The sequence below is a fragment of the Oryza brachyantha genome, chromosome 11 (genome assembly GCF_000231095.2).
Source record: "Oryza brachyantha chromosome 11, ObraRS2, whole genome shotgun sequence".
Taxonomy (NCBI): domain Eukaryota; kingdom Viridiplantae; phylum Streptophyta; class Magnoliopsida; order Poales; family Poaceae; genus Oryza; species Oryza brachyantha.
The window spans coordinates 14,935,318-14,952,082 of record NC_023173.2 but is presented as its reverse complement, the minus strand read 5'-3'; the positions used below and the strand labels follow the sequence as shown (position 1 = coordinate 14,952,082).

Here is a 16,765-nt window from a genome sequence, read left to right as displayed (position 1 = left end):
ACAGGATTTAAAGAGGAATTTCAATGCATTAAAATTTGTCTAAATAATTTATTAAAAAAGGTAAAATTGGAGGTAATTTCTTTTTGTTTTTTTTCTATTTTCCCTTCTTCTTTCTCTCTTTTCCCTTCTTTCTTTCTTTGTCCCTTTTTCCTCCTTTTCTCTCTTTTCCTTTTCTTTCTCCCTCTCCAGCCTAGCGGGCCACCAGTCCCTCTCTCCCTCACCGGCCCAACATTTCCCCCCTCTCTCCCTCACCGGCCTTTCTCTCCATCCCTCCTCTCTCCCGGCCTACTCTGGCCTCCTCCCCCTCTCTCGCGCACTGGGCCGAGGCCCGGCAGGCCTCCCCGCTCGCGCCTTTGAGTCCACGCCACCTCCCTCTCAAATATTAGAAAGGAGTCAATTAAAGGTAGGGAATTCTTTTCTTACCATAGAGGTAAGATCCAAATTAGTCATTGACTCCTTTACATAGAAAGTGAACCATAGTATCACTTGATGTGTGTATATCTGACCTGATACCCATACCTAAATATTACACATATATCGTTGTGAAATAGTATACGTTGTGTAGTCCCCTTCTACTATTTATTAGGGCCTTGGCGGCATCGAGAAAATGCACCAATATTGGTGCAATACAAGCCCAACACACACAACGGTTGGTTAATGCATAGTTCATTCAGATTATTAAAAAGGTGCGGAGTAATCTTTATATTACAAAAATGGTTTTTCTAGCAGGGACATGATCCTATGAAAATCAGTTTTAAGCATTAGTCCATTCAGGTTACTTACGACAATTGCGCTGTCTTGAAGAGTAGCTACAGGAGTGGCCTCGGAGATGCATGTGGTTTGTCAAAACGTAGGGATGTTGGAAAATAGCCTGATGTCAAGCCACCACTCAGGAAGCAACATTGTTCGAGCAAGGTCTCATTGTGGATACTTTTAAGTTGCTACGTATTAAGTAGGTGTCTTTAGTGGCTAATATACTCTTGACTACACCAGTGCACCATCGCTTTGCACTGTAAATGGCATTTTCATTTTTACAGAGGAATTAGTCAGATATGAAAATAAAATAATATGCAGAGTATCTATTTTGGAAAAGCGCAAATAAAATTGTATGCCTAAGTTTGCAATAATTCATTATGCGTAGAAAGAACGAAGCTGTAGGAAAGCGCGGTTGCAACATTATGGAAAGCATGCTCGGATGCTCAAACCTCAGAGCATCATTGGTTTAATTCCGGCTATTGCCTGTTGTGACATCTTTTTGCACGCTGTTTTCTGTGCGCATGCTCGATCAGAACTGAGCCACGTCAAAATTGCTATAATTTAGCTGGTTTGATAAGAAAGATATGGACGTTTAAAAGATCACGTAAATTTCCTACAAACATAACAGCAGAAATTTGCATCACATCCAACATAGAGCAGGCATGATCAACATGAGAGCATACATTGAAAAATGGGGCATGCGTTAGGATAATAACAATGATACTCAGATCGCATGTATCTCCTCTTCTCAAGAAACAAATCATCAGTATTCCCCTTCTTCCTCTTAAAAGATAAGACAACTTATTCTTTCCCACCTCACAATACCTCTCAGTATATACATTACAACAGAATCTAAAGGTGAATAGGTATCAAAATAAAATTTCGGTCAAAATTCAAGCCGCAAAAGCCTCCCTCAACACTAGCTCTACAACTGACCAACAAAATGAGACGTGACCAAGGGAAACTTGGCATCAAGCATCAAGTGTGAGTCTATCCCTAACTAGGAATTTCAGTCCCCGGAAAAACTATTCCTAACTAGGAATCTTGTGTGTGCTTGGAAGTACTCAAGATGCTCTCCATAATGGAGATCTGTGAGACAAACTATCACTGGTAACAATAAGAAAAAAGGGGATGACAGTTCACCTTGTGTTGTCGCTGTATATCAGCTCCTACCAAAAATGTATACTAATGAGAAAAAGAGTAAAACACAACCTAGACCTGACAGACCCTACTAGGGAGCAACTGTAAATTAATCCCAGGCACTTGGAGCCCCAGCGCCAGCACCACCACCATAGCCACCACCCCCATATGCAGAGGAACCCCCATAACCACCAGCTCCACCGCTGCCGCCTCCACCATAGTAGTCACCACCTCTTCCTGAGGAAGAATCCCTGCGGAAGTCACGGCCACCAAAGCGACTCCCACCACCACCCCTTCTGTTCCTCCCACCACCACCATAAGATGGACGAGCTGCATAGCGAGACAACCATGCAGGTACCTCCTGATTAGATTCTTGCATTAGCTCAGCCAAAGACCTCGCCATGGAAGAGTTATTCTCATTGAAAAAGGCAGTTGCAAGACCACTTTTTCCTGCCCTCCCTGTCCTCCCAATCCTGTGTACGTAGTCATCAATATCATTGGGAAGATCAAAGTTTACAACATGAGCAACATGAGGAATGTCGAGGCCCCGGGCTGCCACATCAGTTGCAACTAGAATAGGAGTTTGTCCACTCTTGAAGGATCTCAAAGCATACTCTCTTTCCTGCAAGCAAGAGCACATTAATATATCAGGAAAGCAAAACCTTGATGCAAAAACATCAGCTTAATTTGTTTGGCGCAAGATCCAAACTGCTTAATTGTAATATGCAAATACAACTGAGTAAACCAACAAGGAGTCAATAAATCTGCTAGGCATGATTGGATATATGAGTAGACCAACAAGGAGTAGACAACTCTGCTATGAGATGGTGTACATACATATATTTAGCTCACCAGGAAAAAGATGACCCAAAAGATCAGCATACATTTGGTCCTCAGATAACCCATTGATTTAATTATTTAAGAGAACAGGTAAAGCTAAATACTGCTAGAAATATGAATAACACGAGGAGAAAAGAACAAAGATGAACCTGCTGGTTTCTATCACCATGAATAGAAGTAGCTGGAAATCCATTCATACACAACCAGTGCTCCAATGAATCAGCACCCCTTTTGGTTTCCACGAAGACAAGTGTAAGTGTTGGCTACGGCAGGGGAAAAAAATAAAAACCAGTTAATACAACAATCCACAGTTAATTTAAGGGAAATTTACCCAACGAAAAACATCAGGAACGTTCAAGTGAACTGGTTAAATCATGGATGTAATGTAGAACTGTAGACAAACATTACCTTTCCTGGAGTAGCAGTGTCTCTTTGTGCATGAAGCAGATCCATCAAGTGGCTTCTTTTGTCTGCTTCCTGTACAAACTCAACTCTTTGTACGATCAGATCTGTACTTGAACCAACTCTTCCAACAGCCAGGAATATGTAGTTCTCCAGGAAGTCAGATGCCATTCTCTGTGTTCATCAATCACAAAACTTCATTCAGTAGGCAGATGAAAATAAATACAAAAGAGAATCAGATAAGGTCTCACCAAGTTAAAGTGCCAAGCATAGAATTAGATATAGACAACCATATTACAAGAAACTAAACTGGACAACATTATTCATCAAGAACTACTTGATGAGGTAACAATGATGTTTGAAATGATAATTACCACTAAAGATAAGTTCAACTAGGATAGTGGCTATTGACAGGTAATCAGAATAGTGTACTAATAGAAATTTTGCTTTAGGGATAGAACAAAAAAAGGCTGAAACTTACACAGGACTCAGAATTACTGGGCGGTATTGAACTACAAGGCAAAGAAAACCTTCCAAAAGAAATACTAATAAGATCACATTTTGTTATCTACCTGATTTTTTGCCAATTTTTGCTTTACCTAGGTACATACAGGCAATGTTCTTCCCAAAACTTGAGAAGCAAATTAGCTAGCTCCAAGTTTTTAGCATCATTTTTTTTCCTAACAGAGCTTTTTGGTTGTCCTCATGATTAGGCCATGCCCAATAAGTGCAAGGGTAAAGAATGTGTGTTTCTTAATTGTTTCGTAAGTACCAACAAAATGTGGCAAGGCATACTAAACAGTTCCACTATATATTACAGAAATACCAACCAAATGTGGGAATATATCAAGGCAAGAGACAACACAATAAATGGATAAGCAAAACATGCAATTAAATGAGAACATGGAAGTTTTTTGGCTATATCCAGTTAATTGAAAAATATCACGATGCACTTGAAATACATACTCAGTATGAAAACAGTAAACTAACATACACAGCTTACCTGGATTTCTTTTGGGAATGTGGCGCTAAACAACATTGTCTGCCTGACACCTGGCGGAGGCATGTCCATTTGCTCAACAATTCTCCTAACTTGTGGTTCAAAACCCATGTCAAGCATTCTATCAGCCTCATCAAGGGCAAGATATCTGATAGATTGCAAAGATACTCTTGCCCTTTCCAATAAATCAACCAATCGACCAGGAGTAGCGACAAGAATGTCAACACCCCTCTCAAGATCTCTCAACTGCAGAAAGGTTGAAAGTGGGTTTAGGATATCATACAATTTGAGAAGGTATAGCAATTTGAGGTTGCAAAGCATCGCCAAACTGTATGCAGACAAAAAATTGACTGGAAGTCCTCATAAAATATCTTTTCAGATTGTTTTAACTTCTTTTTTGGATTAACTTTCTAAGGCATGAACCACAAGGCTTGGAACCAGAGTTAATCTTAACATAATTAATGCCTTTTATTAACCATGCAATGAATGCTTCACATAGGTTCAAATATTCTTCAAGCGACGATTCAACTGTTTTAGCTTAAACATGCAGTAAGGATCAAAACTCTGCCGTAACAAAGGGGATGTTGCTACCGACCGCATTATATTGCAAAACTTGACATGGTAGTGCCTAAACACTTTTGTAAAGGCACTAGGCTAGCACAAAAGATACAGATTGCAAATAATCATCATAACTAATACAAATATTTTAAATGCAATATGACAATATGAGCAGGAAATAATTAAACCATCCATCTCAATTATTTGTTTACCCTTCATAGCCTAGGTGACAGGAGGAAGAAGTAATTGATCTAAATATGCAAATCATCAAGTACTGTTGATCCTAAAATTCCAAGCAAGCAATTTTCTGAACTTGAACTAACACAATTCGATTCGAAATTACGTGGAAAGACCAAACCAGACCTGCTGAGTAATAGGTGCTCCTCCATATGCGACAACCACCCTGACACCAGTCTGATAAGAAAATTTTTTCGCCTCGTCGTGAATCTGAACAGAATACATATAACACCATCAAATACATGTCGCAGGAAATCAAGTCCTGCACCAAATCAAGAGACTTTAGCATCCATCACCTGCATGGAGAGCTCCCTGGTCGGGGAGAGGATGAGCGCGAGAGGGCAGGCGGTCCTCATCCCACCGCGCTGAGGCCTCTGGGCGGGCGGGCCGCGCATGATGCCGCTGATGATGGGGAAGCAGAAGGCGGCCGTCTTCCCGGACCCGGTCTGCGCGCAGGCCATGAGGTCCCTGCCCGCAAGCGAGATCGGGATGGCGTACCGCTGCACGGGGGTGGGGCGCACATACTTGCACCGCCGGATGTTGTCGTTGAGCGCCTGTCCAAGGTCGATCTCCGCGAACGTACCCACCGGCGGCGGCACGTTCTGGCCGCTGGTCTCGACGGGGATGTCCTCGTACGCGTCGAAGTTAATCCCGGTGTTCTGGTGCGCGTCGAACACCTCGGTCTCGTCCCCCGCCGCCGCGTCCTCGTTCCCGAACGGGTTCGGCTCCCGGTCCCACCTCCGCGGCGCACCGAAACCAACACCACCACCGCCGCCGCCGCCGCCGCCGCCCATCCTCCCCATACCACCGCCACCGGGGCGGCCGAGGAGCCCGGGCGCGGAGGAGGACGGCGGCGGGGGCGCCGCGCCACCACCACCACCCCCCGACGAAGCCCCCCGGTTCCGGAGGTGAGGGGGCACGTACGAGCTCCGCGCGGGGCCGTTGGACGACGCGGGGGCCGGAGCGGGGGCGGGAGCGGGGGCGGGGGCGGGCGGGTCGGCGTCGGCGACGTCGGCCCAGGAGGTGCGTGGGGAGGGGGCCGCCATGGACGGATCTGCGCTGCGCGGTGGAGCGGATTCGATTCGCGAAGGCGAAATTTGTGGGAGGGGGAGAGAGAGAGAGGAGAGCAGGGCGATTTTTTTTTCTCTCTATTTTTTTTCCGCTTTGCGGCTTAAAAACGAAGGCGTCGTGGGCCGCGTGGACGAGGCGAAAACCTAAGAAGGGGAAGGTGTGATAGTTGGGTTCGGGTTCGGGTTTGGGTGGTGCGGCCGGCAAGTCGGTGGGTACGCCGCGGTGCACGAAATTTTTTTATTAAATAATTTTTTTAGTAAGTAATTTTATTTCGTCTAAATTTTTTTTTTTTAAACTGAATTTTTGGTCACTTCAATGTTGATGACGTGACAACACAATGCTATGTAGCAAGCTATTTTGCCATGCTAATATTGATGGCGTAGCCAAAAGGTTTATACGGTAAAAATATTTTTTTCGGAGATTTAGTAATAAAATTATTTGTTAAAAAGTTTAAAAATAAATAAATTCCCGGTGCACCGTGCACGGGAAATATCTGTGTGTTTGGGACTCTGCACGTTTCATGGGCAGAGCGTGTTGTGGTGGACGTGTGGCGAGGTGGTGTGGTTGTGATATTTCGAGGAATTCAGTAGAGGTTGCTTTGCTCTGACGTTCTACCATCGATGCCTTTGTTTTGTTAGGTGGTGTCTCCTTGTACCATCGAATATTTAGACGTTTCTTATAAATAGTAAAGATAGATTATTAAGAAAACACATATATAATCTTGGACTAATTCGCAAGACGAATCTGTTGAGCCTAATTAATCCATGATTAGTCTATGTGATGCTACAGTAAACATGCTCTAATTATGGATTAATTAGGCTTAAAAATTTCGTCTCGCGGATATCACTTATTTATAAAATTAGTTTTTTATTAGTCTATATTTAATACTTTAAATTAGTGTCCAAATATCCGATGTGATATGAGGCTAAAAAGTTTAGCTCCATCTAAACACCCCTTAGACGTGTGGGTTGTGATGGACATTTCTATAGATAGAAGCAAAAAAAAACTATAAGCTTATAGTATGGCCAGATAATCAAAGCATATAACGTCATGTGCAATAAGTTTAATGTTAGAATTAATATATATATATATATATATATTGTATATGCTTATTTCATAAAAATAAAGTTTTTTGTTGAAAAATATAGGATTTTTATCAAGATGTTTGTCTCAGGATATCGCTCAAGGTTAGTAATATCTTACAGGGAAATTAACTTCATTTTGGCACATGGTGTCATATACACATACATAGATATCCCTCTGTACTGTACTCTAGTCAATAAACATTGTATATGACTTGAACGGATGGAGGACCGCATGCGACGAGCAATCGATGGATTTTTTTTATTTTTTAAATTTTTTAAGAAATAATTTTATTAATAGATCTCCAGAGCAAATATTTTCAAATATGAACCTTTTAGCCACGCCACTAACATTGGTGTGGCAAGACAACGCTGCCACGCAGCCTAATTGGCATTCCATAGCGTGGTAAGCTGTTTGGCCACGCCAATGCTGGTGACGTGGCTAAAAGGTTTATGCGGTGGTACTATTTTTTCCGGAGGTTTTGTAATAAAATTATTTTTTACAAAGGTTTAAAAAATAAAAAAATTCCAATCGATGGTTGTAGAGACGAATCCCCTAATTGATGAAACCAACCGATTGTTTTTGTCCTTTCTCCACTTAGGAGCCATAATCTGTGTTCACGCCACTTCAGTAATTTAGAGTCAAGATCCACCTAATTTGCTCATTCACGCTCCCAGCAACATGTAGCAGCTAGCAACTCAGCCACGCATAATTGGTCATTGATAGTGACGTGCAAAGAGCATGACGGTGTTCACTGGAAAGAGGGTGTCGCCCGGAGGGGCAACCTAGGGTGTCCTCGCCGCTGGATCTGACGTGGCTAGGGCAACAAGATGTTGCATGCGATAGCTCTCGGGGACCAGCAAGAGGGGGCACACTGGAGCCCTGACAAATGTTAGCAATGTGATAGGTGTCTGAACTCGTTGGTGTCCTGACGATGTGGAGATGAGATTGAAGTTGCATAGGTGGATGAGACAGAATGGACATCACCACTACTAACGTTTTAAGTGGTATAGATTACGGAGTAGAATCTATAAATTTTAGGTTAGCATGTTGCGATATTTTTTATGTTATGAATTTCATTGAAGATAGTGAGTACATTCCTAAAATTTGAAATTTGTTGCTTGTACATGATGTATTTGTTGACAACGATGAGCTCATAATGACTTTATCAATTTTAAGATATGTTGGTTGAATTCGGAGATGCTCGTAAAGACAAGGTCTCTACACTTGCACCACCGGTGTTGTCATTGTGATTTGGGTTAAATATTTGAGGTCATGAGTAGAAATCTAAAGTTATAGATATAAAGTTTTAAATGCTGAGTTGAAAATTTCAAATTGGGACGATTTTTCATGAGGAAAACGAGATAAATTTTGGTTAAAAAAGTTCCATGATTTAGTTATAAAGTATTTTAGTTTTAAAGCTAAAAGTTTCAAATCTATAATCAATTTTTTTGTAATCTGAACTGAAAATCTTATATGACCACAAGTAGAAGAAAGTTAGAAGACTTTTAAGTTTTGATTTGCAGCTTGCAGTATGCAAAGAGGAAAGAAAGAAAAAAAAAAGGAAAACTCGGTCTTGGGCTGGGCTAGAATAGAAGAGCTCGCTTTCTACTTCTCTAGTCAGCACCCAGACGACTAGATGTGGACCGAAGGCCCAGCATCCCCGGCAAAAACTAGTCGCTCTCGTCAACGGACCAAACACTGCGTTTGACTGGGCCTGGCCCATTTTCCAACCCAACGCTTGCATTCCGATGTTGGGTCGCGCTGCCCTGATGATCTCTGAACCAAGCTGCACCACACACTCAAATCGATGACGCCATATCGATGTGATTAAGAGCAGGTAACAGCTATAAGTATATTTTAAAGAGATAGGAGAGAAGAGAGAAGATAGATGGGCTACTAATTTATAGCCAGCTGCACACGGCTCCGAGACAAAATATGTGTATGACATGTGGGACCATGTATTGATATTTTGTAAGTAACTATTGCATGAGTTAGCTATTAGATTGACTATAGATAAATTGGAGCTAGTAGTTGGCTATACTATTGAACTTGCTCTAAGCAGTGTTGCAAACGCCGGGGGCTTCTTTTATTTGTGCTTAATAAAATGTACTGCTCTCTCCGTTTCATAATATAAGATGTTTAACTTTTTTTTACTTTTAATTTTTGACTATTTGTTTTATTAAAAAATATAGAAATATTATTTATTTTGCTTATGATTTATTTTATTATAAAAAACTTTAATCACGAGTTGTTATTTTTTATATTTGTACTAAATTTTTAAATAAGACGAATGGTCAAACGTTGTAAAAAAAAGACAAATATCTTACATTATGAAACATAGTACGTACTATGTACATTATCTTTTAAAAAATGACGGTGTCAATATGAAAATTTCAGCCGCTGATTCAAACGCACCGCGACTCGAATACACTATCAATTTTCAAGTTCCGCTGTTATCTGCTACATCTAAAAGGGTCTGAGGTTGAGTCCTATTATTTTAATTTTAATTTGTTATTTTAATGCAAAAGAATGAAATCTTGTCTTTCCAGAAAGAAGAACCTGGTTTTTTTTACACCGTCATGAGCCGCTGTTTCAAACGGGACGACGCAGTTGCCGTTTCATCGTACGCTGATCATACGATTTTATCGGAAATATAGCACCGCTCGTGTCAATATTGATCGGCTACAAAATATCCAATCTGATGGTGTCCATGCCTTCGAGGAAGTTATTACTCCCTCCATCCCAAAATAAATTAATTTTTCACCTTTTACCTATAATTTTTTACTCTTCGTCTTATTCAAATTTTTTTATTGATATTTTTGTTTTTATTAGATGATAAATCATGAATAGTACTTTACGTATGACTAATTTTTTTCTAATTTTCTAAAAAAAATAAGACGAATGGTCAAACGGTGGACACAGAAACCAGAGAATTGGTTTTTTTTTTTGGGACGGAGGGAGTATGCATTTATGCTTAAGAAAGATCTGTCCTGACCTTGATCGATGTCATCATGTCATGTCTGAAGATGCAAGCTCCGGATGATTGGCTCTAAGCCTACACGGGATTGATCCCCTTGCACGGTTACACCAAACCTGAACATGGTGAAGCAGTGCTGCATTGAGGTGATAAACCGATGGCAAGATGGTTCTTTTCAGAGATTTCAAAAAAAAAAAGAAAAAGATATTTCTTTTCAGTGTGAAGATTCTGTCTGCATGTATATCTACAGTATTAGTTCTTTTGGTCGGAAGATTGTTTGTGCATATCCACTACTCAATGACTCGATCCGTATTTGAATAGATAGATAATGTAGTTGACTTTTGGTACACATTTAAGTATTTTGTTTTATTTAAAAACTTACGTAATTAATATTTATTTTGCTGTGATTAGATTTATTATCAAATATTTTAATTACATTTTGCACAAAATTTTTAAATAAAATAAATGATCACATATATACATATATGATAAAAATCAATGACACCGTCTTTTAAAATATGGAAAGTACTACTAGTGCATCCAGAAGGTGTCAATTTGTTTACTACAGTTTTAAACTAAGAAAGAATCACGTTGTATTACATGACGACATCAAGTGAAATTAACAACGTTTATGTAAATATAAATCCAGTTTGCATCAGGTGAAACCTCGTACTGCAACTAACATGGAATATGTTTGGTGCAAACACAATCACCAAAGGGGGTGATTGTTTGGCATGGAACAACCAAACAACAAATTTCTAAGTAAAGAATAATTTATAAATAAAACTGTTATATATATATATGTGTGTGTGTTTTTAGTGATGCTAAGAAATAAACTAAAATAAAAACCCCTAAAATCTACTCCAAATTAAATATAAAAAATAAATCAAACTTTGGTAGTGATATAAGTAAAAGCGAAAGGATAATACGAAAGAAAAGTAAATTGTTTTCCTTTTGGGGACGACCACCGTGACCCACGGGTGGTTTCAACGGCTGGATTTTCTATATTTCGACTATTTATAGGAATTTACTGTATAAATATAGCCTTACTAAGGTGATATTTATATTGAGAAAATTTTTGGAAGAAGTGTCACGTCAAATGTTTGATCGAATGTCGGAAGGGGTTTTCGGATACGAATGAAAAAACGAATTTTACGGCTACCCTGGAAACCGCGAGACGAATCTTTTGAGTTTAATTAATCCTTCATTAGCACATGTTGGTTACTGTAGCACTTATGGCTAATCATGGACTAATTAGGCTTAAAGGATTTGTCTCAAGATTTCTTTCGTAACTGTGCAATTAGTTTTTTAGTTCATCTATGTTTAATGCTTTATTTAGGTGTCCAAAAATTCAATGTGATGTTTTTGGAAAAAAATTTAGGAACTAAGGCCTAAAGTTTGTTCAGAAATGATCCCTTTTCACAAAGTTAATTGGCGCTGAAGTCCATGGTCTCCGCACCAACAACACTGGCACCGATACCCTCGACCCCTGGCTCCGGCATAGAGAAGCTCCATACTGGGAGCTTATTTGTAAATGTCGTTTTACCCCGTTCCTAACTTTTGGTTTAATCGAGAAATAAGCGAAATGATATATTTGTAAATAAAAAATAATTTGTAAATAAAATTTTTATATACATGTTCTTAGCAATCAAAAACCAAGACTGAAAATAAACTATTATGAAACCTCCCAAATCAACTGTAAATTCGAGATTAAAAATTTAAGTTTTGGTTTATAAGCAAAACAATAAGAGAAAATAGGAGGGTGTCAAACCGAACTTCTCTCACTGGTCGCTACCGGACCTTGCGTGTACCCCACTCGATCATCAAGGTTATCTTTTGGTTGTGGGTTTAGGTTATAACCTAAGATTTAAACTTTCAACCTTAAGTTTAGAGTTGATTTTAAGGTTTTTTTTAATTAAAGTTTATTTTCTAGCTTTATGTTTTAGATCGCCATGAGCACACGAAAATTATTTTCCATTCGTACCATTTGACTTTTTCTTCTAAACACTCTAAAGATGATTATGCATGTGTCCATGTGGCAGCAACAACGCAGCTAATTAAGCAACAAATTAAATCCATATATTATAGTAACATCTATCAAAAGCAATGGATTCCTAACCCATATATCTTCATCTAGCTTCCTGATGCAAGAAACTAACGACCAATTAAAGCCGATTAGTGTGAGACTAGCTCGTGCCAGTTCTTAACTATCAACCAAATGCATGTCCAGGGAGAAACATATATGCTAGTTGTCAATCATTAACACACACACACATATATATATGGGAATATTATTCCTCCCGCTATCTCAAAAGAATACGGCAATGCTAAGGAAAAATCAATCAAATGATATATAATTAGGAAACCAAAGTACTCCTTTCCATCTCGTATTACAAGACATTATTTCAATTGGTTATAATAAAGTCATTTTTCTAAATTCGATCAAATCTGAGGAAAGAAAATACAGCAACATACCCACAATACTATAGCTAGATTAGTTTCATTCAATAGAACATTAAATGCATTTGATAGTATATTTGTTTTATGTCAAACTTAATTTAAAGAAAACGGACGATGGAGGTAGCCACTGCTCTTGTTTCCTCGGCTGCTGATAGCTTCCCCTGCAGAAGTTGCTCAGAAATACGCTCGCAGCTACCAATTTGTCATTACGTTTGCGCGCGCGCCGTCGTCGACAGCTCAGGCGCCCATTGCCACCATCACCGGTGTCCGGCCGTAGACCCACCACGGCTTGGGATGGTCCAAACCGAGCCATCGTATCACTCAGTATCAATGCATGTTTGGTTCCCTCGATTTTTTCTAAGTACATGTCACATTGAATGTTTGATACTAATTAGAGATATTAAATATAGACTATTAATAAAACTCATCTTACACTCTAGACTATTTCGCGAGACGAATCTATTGATTTAAATTAGTCCATAATTAGCGAATATGATGCTACAGTAAACATTTGCTAATCGTGGATTAATTAGTCTTAAAAATTTTATCTAATGAAATAGTCTTTATTTATGCAATTAGTTTTATTATCAATCTATATTTAATACTCCTAATTAACATCCAAACATTCGATATGATAAGAGACAAAAAAAATCCCTGGATCCAAGCAACACCTGGATCCAAGCAAGAGAAGGCCTACCGTTTGGATTGTAGGGCACAAAGACCATTGAGACGATTAAGTCAAACGACGTATTTACACGTAAAAATTAATTTATAAATAATTTTCTATATATGTTTTTTAGGATCTAAAAATTAAGGTTAGGAAATAATCTACGATAAAAAAACTAAAAATTAACTTTAAATTTAAGATTAAAATTTAAAATTTTGATTTATTAGTATATTCAGAAGCGAAAAGAATAGGTGCAAACCAAACTTAAGCCGATGGTCTCACCAATAAGCAGAGGTGAGAGCGAGGCTTACGAGGACGGTCTGCGAGCGATCGGACAACGAGTGATGGATGAAAAAAATGGCAGAAACATTATCAACTCGAGACAAGTTATTTAATATTTGAAAGAAAACGCTAAAAACTAAACTAAAAAACTCAAAACCAACTCCATTTCTATATAACTAATATGCATGACCCAACCAAGACAGCATTCCACTTAAGTTTCATCAAAGAAAAACATGCTTTAAATTCTTTTCCTCTCTAAGACGCATCTCTAATACATTGGACAACCCATGTATATTCATTCGATTAGCTTTCTGATGCAACAAGCCAACAACTAATTAAGTTCGATTAGTATGAGACTCCTGGGAAATTATCAACAATCACGTGATCAGGGAGAATAACGTAGGTTAGTAGTCGACTGCTAACAAATATTTGATAATACATGATATATAGGATATTTAAATATGCACTTCATCCTTTTTTTATTTAAAATATTTGGCGGTTAAATCTGCGTTTAACCGTTTGTCTTCTCAGAAAAAATTATATAATTATAATTATTTTGGTGTGATTCAATTTACTACTTAAAAACACTTTAAACACAAATTATAATTTTGCATACTGCACAAAAATATTAAATAAGATAAACAGTTAAATATAAATTATAAAATCAACGATATCAAATGAAAACGAAGTAATCGAGTGATGTAACATTGGAATTAGGAAATGGAATTCTTCTTCCCGGGCGATCGGCTGCTATCCCCAGCTGAAGCTGCCCAGAAGTACACACGAGCGGCGGCGGCGGTCGTCCCATGAGCAGTCCGCCACCGTTGGCCGCCGGCGGGTCCAAATCAATCACGCGGATCGAAAGCCGCCACAGAATTGTACATACGACTGCCAAAGAAAATTATGATGTTTTTTTTCATAAATAAGAAATATATATAGAAGTGTAATAATAGATGAAAATAAAATTTAGAGAAATTTTTAGTGGGGAGTGATTGATAAGTAATTCGTATGTTGTAAGTATTGTTAGGAATACTTATATTGTAATATGATATAAACTTAATTTTACACATACTTATATTTTAAATTTTACAAAACATGAAATATAAAAGGGTATGAGGACTTTAAGTTACAGTGCCTAACCTGTGGACCCATTGTTTGACGTATGTGCGTGCGTGCAAGCACAGATTAATTAATTATATTAAATTCCTCAAAAAATGGTACTGTCTCAAAATAATACTAGTTTATTTTGTTTTGGATAAAATCAATGCTAAACTTCTAATTCTTTAACAATTAATAGCTTAAAAATATTTGGTTTAAAGACACTAAAACAATATGTATATATATACATAAGCCTAATAAATATTTGACAAAATTAAAATTTTATTTATTTACCATATATATATATATATTATAATAGAAAATTATAGTCAAGATATGTTTTGAAGATCATGTTGTATAAAACAATTACCAAACTGGAATAATTATATTAAAATAAATTTCCACATACGTGCCGACCACCATGGTTACAGGTCCCATGCATAGCTATTAGACATATGCATGCACAAGAGGATTGTAATGTTGCAGTGGTGCTAACTGATTGACCCCTAATTATAGGGAGTCTCTAAATAAAAAGGCCTTAATTATATTGATTAGCTAGCTATATGCAAAAAGAAAAGGAAACAATCATGTTTTCCCTCAGTTTTAAAATATAAGTATCTTTAAAATTTATATCTTATACCATAATATAAATATTTATGACACTATTAATAGTGTTACTTATAAAATCAATCTTTCTTTTAAAAAAATTCTTCTCATTTATCCCCATCTATCATTTCTACTCTTGTCCGTTAATCAATTGTTTATTAAAGACCATATTAGTCCTTTTTACTCAAACTTAATTTTTACTAAATAATCTTAGATAAATATATTTTGGAATGAAGATATTACTTCAGTTTATCATAGGATTATTCCAGATGCAACTACAATAATAAATAGTAAGTTGTAGTGCGAAATTGGAGTAGTTAATTAACTAAGAAAAATGTATTATCCATATTTCACATTATAAGATGTTTTTGGCTCTAACTAAATTGATATGGATGCTAATAAATTTAGACGCAAATAAAATATATTTATTGTTCTATGGATGAATCTAGTTAAAACAAAAACATCTTATAATACTGAACTATCATATGCTCATCGAGTGTACCCTGAAGTTGATAACCATACACGTAATCCTCACTCCCAAAACAAGCTTACCTTGCTAGTTCGACTTGAACTTGAAAAATGAACTTATTCGACGTACTACGGCCGTGTCCGGTAATAGGACAAGTAAATTATACGAAAAACGTAGTAATATATTAATTATTATTAATTATAAAAAATTTAAAAATAGATTAATATAATTTTTAATGTAACTTTTTAATCGAAAATTTTCGTAAAAAAACACATGGTACCTTACAATAGAGAGAATCTGGCTTACATAACTCACCGAACAAATGCGGCCTAAGTGCATCATGTCATCACTTGAGGGGAAAAGAATCCCAAATTGACCAGTTGTAAGTTGTAACATCATCCTGGAGAATCTTAGTAGCAGTACGGGCATGACACTGCCTAGCTTGGCGCTTGCTAGCATCACGGGCGCGCAGCCACGGCTTTTGCTAATCACACCTCGCGAAAATCCAAAAGCTATAGCGAATTATCGATTATATATTCAACCTTGCATGCCTCATGCATGAGCAAACAAATCCTATTTGATCTGATACTCCTTCCAGACAGTTCAACCAACAACGATGTATGCAAATTAAATTCCTAGTTATTGTGACAACTAATCGAAATCAAAACACAAAACATTCCAAATACAATGTTTATTGATACAATTAAGACCAAATATAACCTTACATACCAGATCAATTTTATGGTCTTTAAGTAGGTACTGAGAGGTATTAAAATTCTAATATAAAATTTAGTACTAAGATACTAAGAGGTACCAAAATTTACATAGAAAAAGTGGTACCTCGTGGTACCTTATTAAGAACTGTAAAATTGCTCTATATATAATGTAGCCTATGTGGCCTTTTACAAATGCTGGCACTACCTAGTAGTGCATATACTGACATGAGCAATTTTATAGTCCTTGAGTAGGTACTAAGAGGTACCAAAAGTTTTAGTGTAAAATTTGATACCTTCTAGTACCTAGGTAGAGGTACCAAAATTTTACACTAAAATTTTAGTACTTTCTTAAGTACTGTAAAATTTCTCTACTGACCTTAGGGTAGGTCAATTGAATTTT

At 37.6% G+C, this 16,765-nt stretch overlaps 1 protein-coding gene across 1 annotated transcript; it reads right to left on the bottom strand.

Annotated features, from left to right (window-relative positions):
- Positions 1-1,418: 1,418 nt before the first annotated feature.
- Positions 1,419-6,074, bottom strand: LOC102714786 (DEAD-box ATP-dependent RNA helicase 52C). The gene is made up of 6 exons (XM_006663520.3): positions 5,230-6,074; positions 5,060-5,143; positions 4,142-4,384; positions 3,145-3,312; positions 2,886-2,999; positions 1,419-2,518 (listed from the first exon to the last, which is right to left on the bottom strand). Exons 1-6 carry the CDS (start codon positions 5,977-5,979, stop codon positions 2,006-2,008), a joined length of 1,872 nt encoding a protein of 623 aa, XP_006663583.3. The 5' UTR covers positions 5,980-6,074; the 3' UTR covers positions 1,419-2,005.
- Between the last annotated feature and the right edge of the window lie 10,691 nt (positions 6,075-16,765).